The 17,402-nt window shown below is 40.4% G+C and overlaps 1 protein-coding gene across 1 annotated transcript in view; it reads right to left on the bottom strand.

Annotated features, from left to right (window-relative positions):
- Nucleotides 1-16,765, bottom strand: part of COL9A1 (collagen type IX alpha 1 chain) — an 86,204-nt gene extending 69,439 nt beyond the window's left edge. The window contains exons 1-6 of the mRNA XM_048496309.1: nt 16,625-16,765; nt 16,278-16,351; nt 14,581-14,658; nt 14,235-14,367; nt 6,430-6,826; nt 92-175 (exon numbers count right to left, since the gene is read on the bottom strand). Of these exons, the coding sequence (XP_048352266.1) occupies nt 92-175; nt 6,430-6,826; nt 14,235-14,367; nt 14,581-14,658; nt 16,278-16,351; nt 16,625-16,638 (780 nt within the window). The 5' untranslated portion in view covers nt 16,639-16,765. The remainder of the gene's footprint in view (nt 1-91; nt 176-6,429; nt 6,827-14,234; nt 14,368-14,580; nt 14,659-16,277; nt 16,352-16,624) is intronic.
- Nucleotides 16,766-17,402: the final 637 nt, after the last annotated feature.

Raw genomic sequence — 17,402 nt, 5'->3', positions numbered from 1 at the left:
TGGTACAAGTGAAAGGGGGGAAAAAGAGGTCAAGGCATTTTCGATATCAGGCACCAAAGTTAAAAGCATCGAGCTCCAACTTTCTTCTCACCGAGATGCTGCCAATAAGTTCACCGCAAGTTTCTCTTTGGGGTCGTTGAGGGTCACAATGAATCAGCATCCACTGGATTTCAAACTACAGAGAGGAAAAATAAATTCTATTGGCAGAGGTTCACCTTTTGGCTGCGATTTAGCAGGAGAAGACATTCTTCTCAGCTATCCCTGGCATTTTAAAAAAAGTATTATTTGTTTTGACTGTTAAATGCTGTCCTTTTTTAGGCACAGCATAAATAAAAGCTCTTCTTTATCTCATTGATCCTGGCAAGATAGTTAATAATTTTTCCCATTTTATGAATAGGAAACAGACAAAAAACAAGAAACCAAAAGGTCTCTTGAGGAGTCTCTGGCTGAGGTGGGAATAGAATCCATATCTCTGAAGTAAAAAGAAATGGACTGTATCAGCTGTCAGTAATTTAGGCCTTACAACAGTTGGAAAAGCTTCCTGCATATATTAGAATGCAGACAGGAATCTGAATTAACAAAAAGAACAAAAGTGTCCTAGTAGGAGTGTATTCTTACCTGAGAAAAAAGCACTAGATGAACTGTGTTCACACAACTGATTGGCCGTTTCCACCTAGCAAAATCATACCTGTGTACCACCGTTTTTTTAAAAAAAACCTGGGTCTATTTTATCACGGGGTGATGATCACATGACTGCCCATTTTTTAAGGGATTCAGCTAAGACTGGGAGGAAATTCTCCAGTTTGTTCCGCACAAGCACAGGACTTCTGTATTTACGTTGGAAGCAGATCTGAGCATGTCCGGACTTCCGCGTTCTGATTGGCTGTTGTTTTTGAGTTAGCAGCTGCAAGCAGATCTATGAGTATGCCTGGTGTCCTGCATTCTGATTGGCTGTTGATTTTGAGTGGCAGTTTGAATGAACTTCAGGCAGGGAGATCAGGCGGCTGGGCGGGAAAAATAAACTGGGTCTGCACTTGATTGGTTTTCGTATGGTAGCAGGCACAAGTTTTAACAAAACTTCCCTCCATTTTCTTTTTCAGCATGAATTTCCCCTGCCTGCTTTAACCATACTTAACGCTAGTCAGGATTTGCTCTTAATTGGGAAACCAACTTCAAAGCATGACTTCCAGCAAATTTTTGGCATCCAACAGGAACTGATGATCACCAACACAAGCCTGCAGCTACAAGGAACCAGGATTGCTATGCCTTGTTGACTCAGAATGTATCTTTAGCTCATGAAAGATACCAAAGAGTGATGAAAACTAAGCAGCTTCTTTGAGAGAAGATCTGGTTCCCAACAATGGACATGGAATTAAATGTTTTGTCCAATCTTATATCTTTAATCAGACAGCAGAACTGGAGCATACAGTTCTACCCATACAAATAACCACTTTGCCTTCTCAGCCTTGGGTAGAAGTTAAGATTGAATTCTCTGACATTCCCTCTGGTTCACAACTGATGACTATTCCAGATTTCCAGATGTTGGACTGGTTATTACTATATAAGCACTGGCTGTTGTACCACAATTGGACAAGGTATTTTCCATTTTTGTAATGCCACAGGGGGTGAGAAATGACAACAACACACTTTTTGCACAAATTTGCTGAATATCACAGGTTTTCTGATTAGAAAATAACACTTTATTGATCCCAGGCAAATAGAGAAGTTGAAAGGATTATGAGGACTCTGAAGAAACCCCAAGGAACTGCAGGTGCTGAAGGCAAAACAATCAAGCAACAACCATACAAATTCTTAAGAAATTAAAGAGCATCTCCACATTGCACTATGGGCATTCCTCCTGCAACTGCACTGTTTGTATTTCAATAGGTACATAGATACCAGAACTACTCGCAGTTCTGGATCACAATGGCCAAATTTGAGCAAAAGATGAAGCCACAAAAAAGCAATGAAAGAGAAGGCAGAAAAATGCAGAATCATAAAGCAAGCAGTCATACTAGAATCTGGAGTGGTTCCAACCGAGATTTTCCTTCTGGCTGAACAAACTGGCCGGAGAACTTCTATGAACACAATTAGGCCTTGTGTTCTTTTGTCTTTTGTCAACATAGCTGTCTGTAACAATACATATCAATAACACTTTTCCAAATAATTTGGGGGGGGGCAGTTTCAGATTAATCACAGCAGATTACTCTTAGGATCATTATATGATTGAGCAGTTCAAGGGACCATCTTATAACTAGGATCCTATAAGAGAGATTATTTATATCACATGCTAGTTCTGAACCACAGGAACCTACAAAGTGGGGCATACAAACTATCTAACCTATATTGCATGGGACAACCATGCAGCAAGAATTATCAACAATGCGATAACTACAATCATCTTCTCAGGCCCTGCTTTAGGTGTCCCAGCTTTCTGAGGTTGGACAGATGGCAGGTTGAGAGAGGGCCTTCTCAGTTATGTTACCAAATTTATGGGACTCCCTCCCCAAGGATATTCAACTATCTCCTCCTATTAGTGTCTGCCATCAATGGGTGGAAACTTTTTTGTTTTGTCTAGTGTTCCCGTAATTATCTTCCTTTCTGCCTTATGTTTTAATTATTGTTTCTGTATTTTTACACACACAAACACACACATACATTTAACACTTTGCTTTAAATCGACAGTCAGTGTTCTGTAGCAGTTAGATTTTAGGACTAGGATCCTAAAAATCCAGCAGCTTTAAAGATCTTTAACGCCAAAATCTGTCAATAGCTCCTTTATGGTATCCCACTATGGATTCAAGCATGGAACATTGAAATTGAGCTAATTCAATCTAGGTTCCTATACAGGATCTTTGGAATCCCCCATTCTGTGCCCTATGCTGTTTTGTGCTTAGAAGTAGGCCAGCATTTGATGGAAACAAGAGCTTGGTGTCTCACCTTCAAGTTTTGGCTATGAGTTTGCTATAACCATGAGGATTCTAGATTTACTACCCATGCTCTCACCTTCCTTCATTCAACGGTCTGGTGGGCTCATTTGAACACCAAACTACAAGATCTAGATTTGCCACTGGACTCTTTACTTATGCTAACTTTTCATAAAGTAAAACATAGACTTTTTGAGCAGGAATCACAAAGACTGATGGCCTAAGCAAATAAAGTTTGCTCCCCTATCCATCTGGGCATCCTCCCTCGGTTTAGAAGAAGAAGAGTTTGGATTTATATCCCCCCTTTCTCTCCTGCAGGAGACTCAAAGGGGCTCACAATCTCCTTGCCCTTCCCCCCTCACCACAAACACCCTGTGAGGTAGGTGGGGCTGAGAGAGCTCCGAGAAGCTGTGACTAGCCCAAGGTCACCCAGCTGGCATGTGGGAGTGCACAGGCTAATCTGAATTCCCCAGATAAGCCTCCACAGCTCAGGCGGCAGAGCTGGGAATCAAACCCGGTTCCTCTAGATTAGATACATGAGCTCTTAACCTCCTACGCCACTGCTGCTCCAGAAGCTGGATGGCCAGAAGCTGGATGGCCATCTGTCAGGAGTTCTTTAAATGTGTATTCCTGAATGGTAGGGGGTTCGACTTGATAGCCTTTGTGGTCTCTTCCAATTCTATGATTCACTGCACTCATTCATCATTCTGGATCTTTAAAAAAAACGTAAGCATTACTTCAGTGATACAAGCTGTTCTCCTCACTGTCCCTAGCAGGATCTCCTGCTCAAATGGATTGAATAGAGTTCTCCAACAGTAATTTCATTTGGACTTCCCCACCTTCTTGCTCTTATGGTGACAGGTATGTTAGTATCCTGATACTGCCCCAGCTGCAAGGGAAGCTTTCAATAATTAGTGGGGCACTTTCTACTTGTCTTGAAAGTCCCCACAGCAAGTGAACGGGGGATACTGGGGCTCTGGGACATGCAAGAGACTGATTGACGGGAGGCTGTATTGGCCATTTTGTGGGGAGATGCAGGCAGCTAGCAGATTGAAGAGAGATCGGGCCAAGGGTTGCAAGATGAGTGGATCTAAAGAAAATAAAGCACTGTGCAGGTGGTGATAATTCTCCTAACCCAGGTTCACAATCAGAGACATAGAGCTGAGAGATCCATGTGGGTGTTTTACAGCGATAGCCCTTGAAAAGAAGAAGCCCAAATCACGCTTCCCCTGTGAGCTTTCTTAAACAGCATGCAAAAGGGTCCCATCACAAAAAGTCATTTGTCATGAAGACCTGGCAGAGACATACTGGGCGAAAATGGCACTCGGAGCATGACTAGCTCCCCGCTCCCGCCCTGCCCGGTTCCCCCCGCCCCCTCATGTGCCACTTACACCAGCCAGCAGGGAAGCTGGGGAGCGTAGGGCTCAACGGCAGGCTGCTCAAGTGGGCACTGTGACAGCAGGCCATCTCCTGCCCTCCCCAGGGGTGGGAAGCCACCAGGGCTGGGGAGCCACCCACTGTTGAGCCCTGCATTCCCTGGACTCACTGGGGAAGGCAGGAGCAGCCTGCAGGGAGGCCACAGAGCACAGGGCTCAATGGCGAGCTGATCAGGCTGGCTGCTCAGGCGAGCGCTGTGGCAGCAGGCCGGCTCTTGCCCTTCCCAGGGCCAGGACGCGCAGGATCCAGCCTGCCACCGCAGAACACGAGCAAGGCAGGCACAGTCTCCAATAGAGGTGGGCAGCCACAGCAGCCTGCCGCAGGCTCACTGAGCACCCCTCGAATTGGGGGGCACCTGGGGTTCGCTGCTGCTGGGCCGCCCTCCCACCTCCATCAGAGGATGCACCTGCTAAAGTGAGGCAGGCGCAGCCTCCAATAGAGGTGTGGGGGCGGCAGCTTGATCACGTGGGGTTTTGTTTTTGCGCCCCCCACATGATCAAATCGGTGGCGCCCAGGGACCTGTGATCCCACATATCCCTCTGGCAGATCTGCCTCTAAGACCTGGCCCCAGGTGAGACAGTAGTTTGTGGAAAGACGTTTTAAGCAGGCTAATGGCAGAAAAAGTAAGGGTTAAGCAACCCCCTCCTGCCATTTACCACTTTTGTTCACTCCCACTGTATCTGGATTTTCATTGAGAAAAAACTTCTAAAGAAAAAAAATTACTCAACATCATATCTAGCTGGATCCTAATGGAGTCATTCATCACCTTGGTTGACTTTTCTGTATTTCAGTATAGTTGGTAAGAGCAGTATATTAACAGAGTGAAAATAACAGCTGGTTGTATTAATCACAAAATTTCAACTGGAGTAATTCCAAATTAACTAAATTGCAAATTTGTAAAATAGAGTAAACCAGCAGTGAATGATCCTATTTGGAATTATGGAATTGGATTAAATTTGCTTTGAACACACTCTTGAATTCCTGCCTTCTCTTTCCCTGAAACAAATCTCTATTATGTTATTGGACATAAAATGTGGCATGACTCATGATCTGACGAGAAAAAACAACCTTTCACAAATATATCCAAGCCTGCTTGGAGATGTGGCAGGTACAAATTATTTTCTATCCATCACTGACTGTGTAGTTCACACTTTCCTTACATACTTCACACCAATCACCATTCATCTCTGAAAATAAATAAGCTTGTCACACAGTATCACAGCTATGGTCCCACTTTCTTGGCAGAGAAACACAGCAGAAAAGTTCAAAAATCAACATGAGCAGTGGATTTTCTTTTTTCAACAAAGAAATTCTGCATGTGTATGGCAGTGACATAAACAAGGTGTTTGTACTATTCCTACAGATTCCAAATACTTAATCTACCACTATATGTTTGTGTGTGTGTGTGTGTGTGTGTGTGTGTGTGTGTGTGTGTGTGTGTGTGTGTGTGTGTGTATTTCAAATACAGCGGTATATGTATCATTATCATATGTATCATTAAAATGTATTGTTTCATACAAATAGATTTAAATGTTGTACACTCTTACACGTTATTGCTGTGCTGAGGCTTTGGGGTGAAGTGGGCTACAAATAAAATAGTAATATTGTGGCCAGCCATTTTATTTGGTTGGACATTTCATGCTACTAAAAGCATAATTAATTTTGATAAACTATTCAACTATAATATAATTCAACACTGCGTATGTTCGTTGTTAATTTGTAAAGTTGTTAATTGTGCTTGGTACTGAAGCATGATAAGAATTACATTTAAATCTTCAGCAGTGTTTAATGGATCTTCAGCATCCATTCTCAATGTACATTTTAAATACATTCCCCAAGATTTTTCCTCAGCATACACACAATTCTAGTAAGGTTTAGTACAAGCAAATTTCCAGATATTTAGTGTAAAAGGATTTTGGTAAACTTGTTAATAGATAATAATTATTTACCTATAATATCAAAAACATAGATGTGTGGGTTTTTTTATGCTCCACTTGAACCAAAATATTATCACAATGCACCAAAGCAAGAACTTTACTTGCAAAGATAAATATTTAAAACTTACCGGAACTGAAATCTGAGGATTATTTTTCAGTTTTCCAAGTGTGGTAAAGCCATTGATGTTGATCTTTCCCCGTGGCCTTATACTCAGGGTCTGTATCATAATACAGTCAACATAAAGAGTGGCAGTGCTTTTTTCTATGCCGATCATGACCTTGTGCCATTGGGAATCAAACAAATAGGGCAAATCCAAAAATGTTGCTGTCTGTAGTCTTCCATCAGTTCCTCTATATGAGTATTCAAGAGACTTGGCTTGTCCATTAAACTTCAATCCAACTTGTTCTTTTCCAGAAGAGTCCAGAACTTGCCAAAAGCTCCAGTACTTCTGCAGCGTACTTCCAGTCATTCGAAAAGTAGTTAGAATGGAGTATTCATCAGGTAATCCATTAGGATATAAAGATCTGTGTAAAGTGGAAATAATATACACTTGATGTTGTTGGTCATTAGCTGTCTTAATTTAGCACTTGGATAAATTGTCACTTCAGAGCCAAAATGAGACCACTACCTCAATATAATACGTATGCACTGGTAGTTTGAGGCACCCAACATACTATTAGTTCAGCTATCCTACAGGTGAGAGAACTTATAGTTACTCAACAACATTAGCTTTATACATCTCAGATAACTCCAAAGCAAGGCCTTAAGCTTAGGAATTTTCAAACAATAACTACAAACCAGTGCTGAGAATTAAATCAAAGCAATTGGTAACAGTGTTGACCTATAACAGCATATTTACGTTTGTATGATCATATCTACATCTGCCTTGTGTCTGATAACATTAGCAGCTATAGAGTCAATGGTTGTAAAGTTCCTCCTGACTGCATCAAAGACCTGCTCCTGCTATTTCATCCTAATAGGAATTTGCGCTTGATCTGATCCCCATGCCTTAAAATCAGAAGAAACTTTGCTTCAGTGGACTTCTTAACCCATCCAAGGAAATTAACGCACACATTTTTATTTCTTCACATTTAAAACAATCAGATTTTAATTGTGCAGATTCTTGTAGTTGGTTCTTTCTTCTGGCTTTTAAAAAAAATCATTGTTCTGCCTACTCCTTCTGTAATAAATAGTTTTCATAGGATTTTAGATGAGCTTACAGTACTATGTAAAATGATTAATTGGCAGAGTTGTGAGTATAAAGTAATGCAAATTAAATGCAGGTGATAGTACTTGCAAAAATATGATCACGATGGACCTATTAAAACTACCATAATATTTCAGGTAAAATTTAGTTGAGCATTGCCAGGACACATGCTGTTGGCTGCCTCCTCATGAGATTTATACATTTGCTGACAGTAAAGTCATAGACGGAATTCATTATTATGCTTCTGGTTTTAACATCTCTAACAGTACAGCTCTTCAACTGACATTTCCAGCATCTCTGCAAACTTTAGTCAGCTTAGTAAAGGTGTAGTAAATGTAGATTGAATTGTAAATTAAATTTATTGTCCACCCATCCTTCAGTGAACTTGCTGGGGTCCAATTTTATCTTCATGGCTATTCTGTGCAGCAGTTCCTGTTGATACATGAGCATTTTCAGATATTATGTTTGAGAGGACACACACAATATACGTGTTATGTACAGTTCTCTCCATATAAACAATCACTGTTTCTTCTGAAAGGAGTGGCACACCTATATTCCAACTTTAAACATAGATAGCAGACTTCAAATTAAACTGATGTCTGATTATGCATGTAGGCACAAAATTAACAGATCCCTTTCAGAAGAAATGGTGATTGATGACATATATTGGGAGGATAGTGTTTAGAACATTCATTCTGTACACACAGTCACAGTACACAGCCAAGGATGTAATAACTGAAAAGGGTTATGATCACCAATGTATCTATGAGATGTGTGGCTGTGAAGGATTTCATACAACCTTTTCAGTGAACAGCAGGAATCAAAAATAAATGTCTAATGTGGTAAAGTCTATTTGTATTCCTATGTAGTGAAACAATTATGGGCTTCCTGTGGGTACATTCAAAATTCACATGGGCAGCTTCTGGTGCAGCACTGAAACTTTTGCTTTTTAAAGGTTTGCATTGTCCATTCCACAAGCCAATGTGTGTAAGTCAGCAGAAAGCACACAACCATCTTTTCTCTAGGCTTACATAGCCCGAATGTGGTAAAGCAGGCTCTTCAGTCACCTGTCATACATGGAACCAGCAGAGTAAAAAGAACCTTCAATTTAATTTCCCAAGAAATCAAGCTTAATTTCAACAAAGTAGCTTTCATGCTATATGCTGCCTTTCTTGCTAAAAAAAAATACTAGTGGCAAAAAATTCATTTTGCATTATTTATTGGGGACAGGGAAATCACTGGGACAAAACAGATAATCTCCTAGTTTTTATTCTTACATTAATTTCCAAGGTTTCCTTGGAGATATGCAAATCAGAAGCACTGAATAGTAATTGAAATTTGCTTCATTCGACAAAGGAGGTGCAAAGGAGGCAGCATTTTGTATGCTAAACCTTTTCCGCATATTGCCAGTACAACAATTACTGCTTCGTAACTTTTTCAATGCTTTAGAAAGTTTAGAGTTGGTCATTTCAAAATAAACTGCAAGTACATGAATGTTTTATTAATCCTAGTGAAACATGAGAATACTTGAGGCTAGTTTTGTCTGTAGAGTAAGACCTCCCACCCAGATTTTGAACTCTCTTGGACTCTTCTTTTATATTGCCCAATTTTACACACAAAGACTACAGCAATTATCACCTAATAGGCCAGATATCTTGAAAATGCCCCTTTTCCCAGTTCTTACTATATCTAACTTCAGGCCCTTAGCAAGAAAAGGGGCATAAAGGGATGAGTCAATGCAGAACAGACAGCATTCAAATACAGGTAGCCTCATAAGTCTACAGGTATTTAATTGTATTAAATACTACTGTTGGTGTTTGCTTTGTTGATATAAATATTTACACGAAAGTCCCTAGTACTTGTCAGTTATTCCAATGCCTTTTTACTGATTGGTCAAAACCCTAGCAGAAAGGTTATTTCTGACTCAGCTACTTTGCCCATCCTTGGATTTGCACAAAGAAAAATTCCATTAAACAAAGGACTTAGAAATAAAAGAAAGCTCAAGATCCAGAAAAAAAGACGTTTCTGTGGCACTTGCTCTCAGTACTGCCTGCCATAAAGCACATATATTTCAGCATTTATTTATGAGCAAAAGGCAGGTCAATCTAGAGATTGAGAAGCAAAGTGAGATTGGTCAACATTTTCATTAAAACATGTCATTGTCTGTTAGCCCTGGATTTCGTTCCTCACTGGTAATTTTCCAACAAAGACATATGTCCTCTTGGAGAAAATTAACACAAACTGCCAAGAATTAAAGAAACAATGGTCCAAACTCAATCAGATATGAGGAACTGATGATTTCTATTGTTCTTACAGGACGGAAGCAGAGGAATCCAACCAAACTTAAGCATGTCAAAGCAAAGCAGTATATTTTCAACCCTAGGAAACAACCAAGACCCAGACTACAAAATTATTCAGATAACATGATTCTGCTCATACTTTAATATGTCTGTGCATCCAAGGATGCAGGGGTAGTCTACTGTTTTGTAATTAAGTTCATAACAGACAACATTCTACTACCTATATGGATATTAGGTGCCCATCCCCCCCCTTTTGAGGACCCCCATAAGATGTCTTTGGCACTGGGGGCCACACAGCCCAGTCCAGAAATTGTTGGCTGTTTCTCATCACCAAGTGGCAAGAGAACCATGCAGTATACAATGCCCCTGCAGATCCCAGGCTTGCCATTCCATAGTTTTCCTCCAGGCAGGGATGTTGGGGCATGGGGGGTGGGACAAGTTAACATCAGCCAGCAGCAGGTCACCCAATGAAGGATTTGCCCCCATGCTGCACTAATGCCCCTGCTGCTGTAGTAGTAAAATTCATGGCCTAATTTCTGATGCAGGGCATGAAAAGGTGAATCACACACTGGACTGATAAGCCCCACCCGCACTACAATACTATCAACCACATCTTTGCATAACAAGTTCCACTCAAACACTTACTGATTGGTTCCCCACCCTGGGACATGGACAATATATACCCCAAACATTCTCTTCTCTCTGGACAAAGTGCATAACAGACTTCCCTCTGTGATACACCTCTGAAGATGCCAGCCACAGATGCAGGCAAAACGTTAGGAACAAGATCCACCGGACCACGGCCTCACAGCCCGGAAAACCCACCACAACCAGTTGAATCCGGCTCTGAAAGCCTTCGACAATACATAAAAAAGAAAATCCCTTAATAGAGACCAAGAGTAGCAATGATACATAAACTTATGAAACAGATCCTCCTAGGACTTCTATTTTCTACAGAACGACCTAGCTTCTCATCTGATGCATTTTACATAAAGCATTTACACCCATTTCTCCTCTATTTGTTTACCATAGCATTCATGAGCTCAGACTCCTAACTCATGCTATCCACTGTGGGATAATCCCAGCCCAGCCACCTTTTGCAGATTCTTTAATGTTACCTGATCCCTTCCCAGAACAAGAAAAGAGTGACTCAGACACAGCTGGCAGTATATATTTACTACAGCATGTAAAATTGATCTATTTGGCTTATAAGAGTCCATAGTGACTCTTTCAGCACTTGTGCTTGTGAACAGCACCACTGTAACGCCACCAGATGGAGCTATGTCCAATCAGTTAACAAGCAAGAAAAGACAGTGAGACCTTTCAACCAAACCCAAACAAATTACAGGAAAGCTAGCACCTTTCCTGAATAATAGCTAGCTGTTGTTGCATCCCAGTCTAATATTAAAAATAATTACATGCTTCATATGACGATAGTGTAGGGGTAGAGATGTGTAACGGCTTTACCAGCAGGAGCTTAGAACGGTTGTATTACTCACAAGCGGGTTGGTCAAGTTGCATCAAATATATTTCCCCCTCTTCTGAGGTGGCATTATGAGATTCACTCATGGGATTGGTCATAATTTGGCCACCTGGAATGGATGCCTGTAGTCACCGCCTGATGTGGCTGCGTCCTTTTTCCAGTTCACACAGCGTTGTATTTAAAGGTGTGTGTGTGGAGGGGAGAGGGGGTTAAAATTCTACAACATTTTGAAATGATTTAGAAATATTAATAAAAATAATTTGCATTGAAGAATAGGAACATATTCAGTTACAAGGTATCATTTCAATTTGTAAAACAGGTAATTTGCTGAGTAAGGTATTTGAGAGCCACTGCGAAAAGCTCCAGGATTTCCTGGAGGACACACTGGTCTTGGACCCATTTCAGTCCAGCTTCTGCTCTGGTTGCTGGATGAAGATGGCTCTGATCATTCTCACAGAGGATATCTGGAGACAGCTAGACTGAAGCAGGTTGGCACTGCTGATAATGCTCATTCTGACTTAGTCAACCATGATCTTTTGACTCACTGTCTCACCGATGCAGGAATACCTGGGACAGCCTTGCAGTGGCTGGTCTGATTTTCCAGGGCAAGGGACAGAAGGTGATAATCAGAGAAAGGATCTTGGCACACCACTCATTGATGTGTAGGGTCCCTCAAGGGGCAGTCCTCTATCCAATGTTATTTAACATATACATGTGTCCTCCTGCCAAATTGGTCAAGAGCTTCAGATGGGTTGTTATTAGTACGCTGACACCCAGCTATATCTGCTGATGGGTGATCATCTGGATACCACCCAGAATATTTGGCCAGATGCTTAGAGGCTGTGCTGAAATAGTTGAGGCAGAGCTGGCTGAAGTTAAATCCAACAAAAACAGAGGTTCTATGACTGAGATGGAGGGGGCGGGGGATGGACAGTTTCTGACTCTTGACAGTGTGCAGCTAACACCCATGTTGACAATTAAGAGTCTGGGTGTGATCCTGGATGCCACCTTATCTATGAAGATGTGTCACAAAAGTGACTCATCAAGCATTTTATCATCTTCATAAGGAAAGGTTGCTGGCACCCTTCCTGTCCAAACCCAACGTACCTGCAATGATTCATACAACAGTCACTTACAGGCTAAAAGATTACAACTCACTCTACACAGGGCTGCTTTGGAAAAATGTGGCAGAATGGGTCCTCACCAGGACCCCATGGCAGATACACATCCAACCAGTGCTCCACCAGCTGTAACTGCTTTGGGTGAAGGACTAAATCAGGTTTTGGTTTTAACCAAGGTTTGGTTTTAACCTTTAAAACCCTAAACAGCCTTGGGCTTTCATATCTCCCAGACCACCTCTCCCAATATGCTCCCCAAAGAGCTTTACTCTTGGCAAATACCAACCTATGGGTGATTCCAAGCCCAAAAGTTGTCTGTCTTCAACTGGAACCAGAGATTTAAGCTCAATCAAATAAGACCCATGCCCTTCAGAATTTAACACAATTTCACAGAGCCTGTGAGATGGAGCTGTTCCGCCAGACTCATGGTTGAAGCAGTAACAGTATCCATTTAGCTGGCCTTTCTTTTCCTTTTCCTTCCCTCCCGGTCCTTTTCATCCCATCTATTTCTTTCCATAATATATGGAATGTGAATGTTGATTTTATGGGGATTAGTTCAATTTTGATTGTTTATCACTTATAGAGATTTACAGCATTAGAGGTGGGATAAGAATTTTTATTGATGATTTATTGTTATTAACTGTTGTTATCAGCTGCCCTGAGCCCACATGGAGAAGGGTGGCCTATAAGCTGAACAAAATAAAACAAATAATCAGTTAATTTCACAGACATTGAAAAAGGTTTCTGTTGACACTTAAAATTCTGCTGATTGAACTAGTTGAAGCTGGGGGAGAGGATGAGTTGGGTCATCTGCAGACTGAGAATACCTTGAATAAATTTTCTCTTCCTGATTCATGCAATCAGTTCACATTAGGTACTTCAGACATGCAAAACTGCTATAAGCCTATGCAGCAGGAGGAAAGAAATTGAGAGTAATATGTACCTTTCTTTGGGGGCCGGGTGGAAGGTGACTCAGTGGAAATGTACACTTGAAGTTATGGCAGTGCTTGAATGGGGACATAATGTACATCCAAGCATTGCTGGGATGGAAAAAGTCTGTCCAAACAAGTATAAAGTGTACTACATGAGGACTACTTTTGGTATGAAATCCTAAAGGCTCCTAATGTAGATATAACAGTGGCCTGTCTCCAGCCACACAGTTCCAAAGACCTCAGGGGATTTACATTTTCTTAAGAGGGAGCTATATCGTCTGCTGATTTTCGCCACCTGTTGTAGCCCACTGAGTCTCCTGAAAATTTTCTCCTAGGGGTCAGCAGAACCTTTGAAACTGCTCAGAGGAAGTCTGTCGTGGAAAGAGGACCTGGCAGACATTCCAGCTCCACCTAAGTCTTCAGAATTTGTAGTTCAACTGATGTCAGTATCTCATGATGCAGTAAGTTACTATTCAACAATTACTTGTAGCTGTGCAGGAATGAACTCCTTCCACTGAATTTTTTTGTGATGATCCTCCATCCCCTGTTTATGATTCTTGGTGGCAACTGCGTAAATGTATGTCAGCACCATTTCTGGTTGACGAATATGCCTGCATGAACTCACCCTGAGTATCACGCTGCTAGAACAAAGCCAGAAGGCTAACTAGAGCACAATACAGGGAGCAAACTATCCAGCTCTTTGCTGTGTATTCAAGTACAATTTAAATTACCTCAAAAACTGCTGGTTCAGGCATATCTTTGGAAGCTTCATGCAGAAGCAGAAGAAAAGAGGTTTAGAAATAAGGGGAGAAGGGGATTACCCAGTCAAGTAGATGACTATGTATTTAAATAGAGATTTAAAAGGATAGTGAAAAAACACCTCATGTGTTACCTAGTTGGAATCCTGAAGTCTACATTTGTTCCTAACTTGTAAGCCACTTGTAAAGCTGTGGAGCCCACCACTCGCCGGATAATGCCTCTGGAAGCTGCTTTATCAAGCTGGAACTGTGAGATCAGATCATATCCTAAAAAAGGAACAAACGTATACATTTGAAATTTTTAGACTGAGAAATGGTGTAAATTGAATAACATTGTCTATAAATAGCAGACTTGTTTCAACAAAGTGAGATTTCTACAAGCCTGGTAGAAGTAAAAATCAAAAATAGAGGAAGGCCTAAAAATACTACAAAGCAATTTATTTGAAAGAAGCACATATATAGTTGCATGTATATACTTGCCTGGTAAGTCATCTTGGCCAATCCTTCTAATTGGGCAGAGGTCAGCCTGTGTGTTGGAACTGAATGTTAATGGAAACCCTGCAAGGAATATTCAATATAACATTAGTAGTTTCCTTGGAGGTGAGATACTCACCACATATCAATGGTACTTATTTATTAAAATAAATCCCACATTCTCAATTGATGCCCAAGACTGCTTTCAGTCCTGATCCTAAGAAAGAACTGTTTTTAATTTAATCAGAATGTAAAAAACTCAGGAAGACAAATGGATTAAGAAGATCCACAAAAATAGAGGGAGGATATTCTGGTCACAGCTCCAGACAAATGAGATTCTGCCACCATGTCTGCACAGTTCAGAGGATAGTGAATATGGTGTTAGATTTCTCACAAAATGTATAAAATAGCAGAGGTGGGTAACTGTTTTCTTCCTTGCTTTTCAGAAGGTCAGCTACCTTCCCAGACGTGGACTTATATAAAGAGTTCTACAGTGCAAAATGTCTTGTGGTTTGGAAAACCTTTAAAAATTGCTAGCTAGCTAGTTAGTTAAGTCAACACGTACACTTAATTCAAAACAAACAAATGCCAAGTCTACCTCAACTCAACCAACAGTTGAGATTCAAAGCTCTTGGCTTCCCTCCATTCACCTTTGATATTTCAGATGTTCCCAGATTTTTTTTTCCTTTCCCATGTTTGATCACATACCCTGCAGGGTAAAGGCATTCAGTGGTTGTGAACAAGAGCATAAAAGAAAGTCTCTTGCAAGAACAAATAGCCATTTCACCATTTGACGAGCTCACTCAAAGCACCAACTGTGAACACTTGATGGTGGTGGGAATCTCAACCCATCCATGTACCCCCAAACCCCTCCCTAAAAAAAAACAAAATGGAAAATTAAACATCAGTTTAGGTTGACTTAAGAGATCTATTTCTGTAGTGTTTCAAGTCCAGTGGGAAAATGTCAATAGAGACCTAAAGAAAGATTTGTACAGCTTGAAATGAAATACTTTGCCTGCCCATAGAGAGGCTGTTATCCAGCACAAAAACTGATTATAAATGGTAGTTCCCATCTCCGATAACTAAATAATGAAATGCATTAAAATGTTTGCCTCACCTACTCCAAGAACATAGGTTGTCATTGTTCTCGTGATTTTATTTTTCCAATGCAACTAATTATTTAGTAACTTTGCCCAATAGAGTTGTATAAAGATAATGCTGACAGGCCGGTCTTAGAACATAAAATTTGAAAAATTAGAAAGTCAGTGTTCTGGATCAAATATTTGGATTTACGGTCATCTCACTGTCTGATTCAGGCCAGGTCTTTTACTGGGAACTTTTAAGTGTAGGAATATGCATGTTTTTCAAGCTTTAGAGAACTTTGTCTTCTTTAGTTCTATTCCGTGTGTATATTCCTAACAAAAGATGTTGATCCAGTAAAACATGTGACTACACCTATTTTTACTCTCTAATTTTACTATTTTCTTTGTTAAGCAACATAAAAAATATAAGTATAAAAGTAAAAATTTAAAGTAATCATTAAAAGGTGTTATTTTCAATACAGTTATATTATTCATTTATCATTAATTCATTAATAACCTAGTTACATCACTAACCACTTTAGGCTTGCATGTATAGGAAGCTATGGGATAATAGTTTTGACTGCAACAATTTTAAGTAAACATAATAAAGCAGATTCTTACTTGTCTTCTGTTGAATGGTAGCTGATGCTGGAAACCCCAAAAAACAGCACATGTAGAAGAAAACTGGATATTTCCTGTAGAAAAAGACAGCTTAAATACATCCAAATAAAATCATCCCTTTTCGTCTAACCACAATGAATGATTTTGAAGCTTTGTTAGCAAGCAGTTTGCCAAGATTTCATGGCTGCATCTTTTTCCTGATGAAAACAAAATGCACTTCAATAATTAAATGCATAAGCGTCACAACGAAAAGAAGTACAACTCAACCAGTGAAGTCTATGTTAAATGCAATCAATTGATCTCTCTCTCTCCCCTGCTGTCATTTAGAAATATACTTGATTGCTTACCTGTTGTCCTTCATTTTCACACCCTATCATAACATTTAGGTTGCTAGACCATTGAATCGTTTAATTTTGGTCTCATCAAAGGAAGGAAAGGTGGGGATATGTCCCCGAGTCAGTTTTCTCTGCCTCTTGCAGGATGTCTATAGGGAATGAAACTCCAGTGACTGACTTAATAATTCTGAGGAGAAGGGGAGGCGGATACTGCACAGGGTTATGTGTTCTTAAGGGGATAAGAGGGAGGAATTTGGACGGGTTATAAAAACAGTGAACACGGCAGCTGAGTGGGGTGGGGGGTAAAGTAGGAATTTTTAATTAGACAAGGATATTCTGTGAGAGGGCACAGGAATAGTTAATGTGAGGGAAGCATTGGATTAGAAACTGGAGGTAACTCAAAAATATTATGTATATTTTGGCAACTAAACTAATCTGGATAAAATCTAACACTTCAGATGCTAGAAAACGGCACTTTTCACTTACCACTAACTGCCTAGTGAGGAAATATCAGCTGCAAATCCTGCTAGATAAAACCTTCGGCGAACAGAAGCAGGTTGTTTATATAGGAGATTTGCTGCTTAAATCTGAATCTTACAAAAAAAAGTTATCTAGTAAAACATTTAGGCTTTTATATTCCCCATCAGGCTAATCGGTGCCTTGCCAGTGAGACTATAACTTGATCATATTTTAAACGCATGAAAACATACATGTGCAGATGAATGCAGAGAAAATGGTGATTTTCATACAACTGAAATAAAACATCCTGCAGACGTTTTTAAAAGATCTG

This window comes from Sphaerodactylus townsendi, linkage group LG01, assembly GCF_021028975.2.
Source record: "Sphaerodactylus townsendi isolate TG3544 linkage group LG01, MPM_Stown_v2.3, whole genome shotgun sequence".
NCBI classification, from domain to species: Eukaryota; Metazoa; Chordata; class Lepidosauria; order Squamata; family Sphaerodactylidae; genus Sphaerodactylus; species Sphaerodactylus townsendi.
The sequence above is the reverse complement of the archived record's forward strand: the minus strand, read 5'-3'. Positions and strand labels throughout refer to the sequence as shown.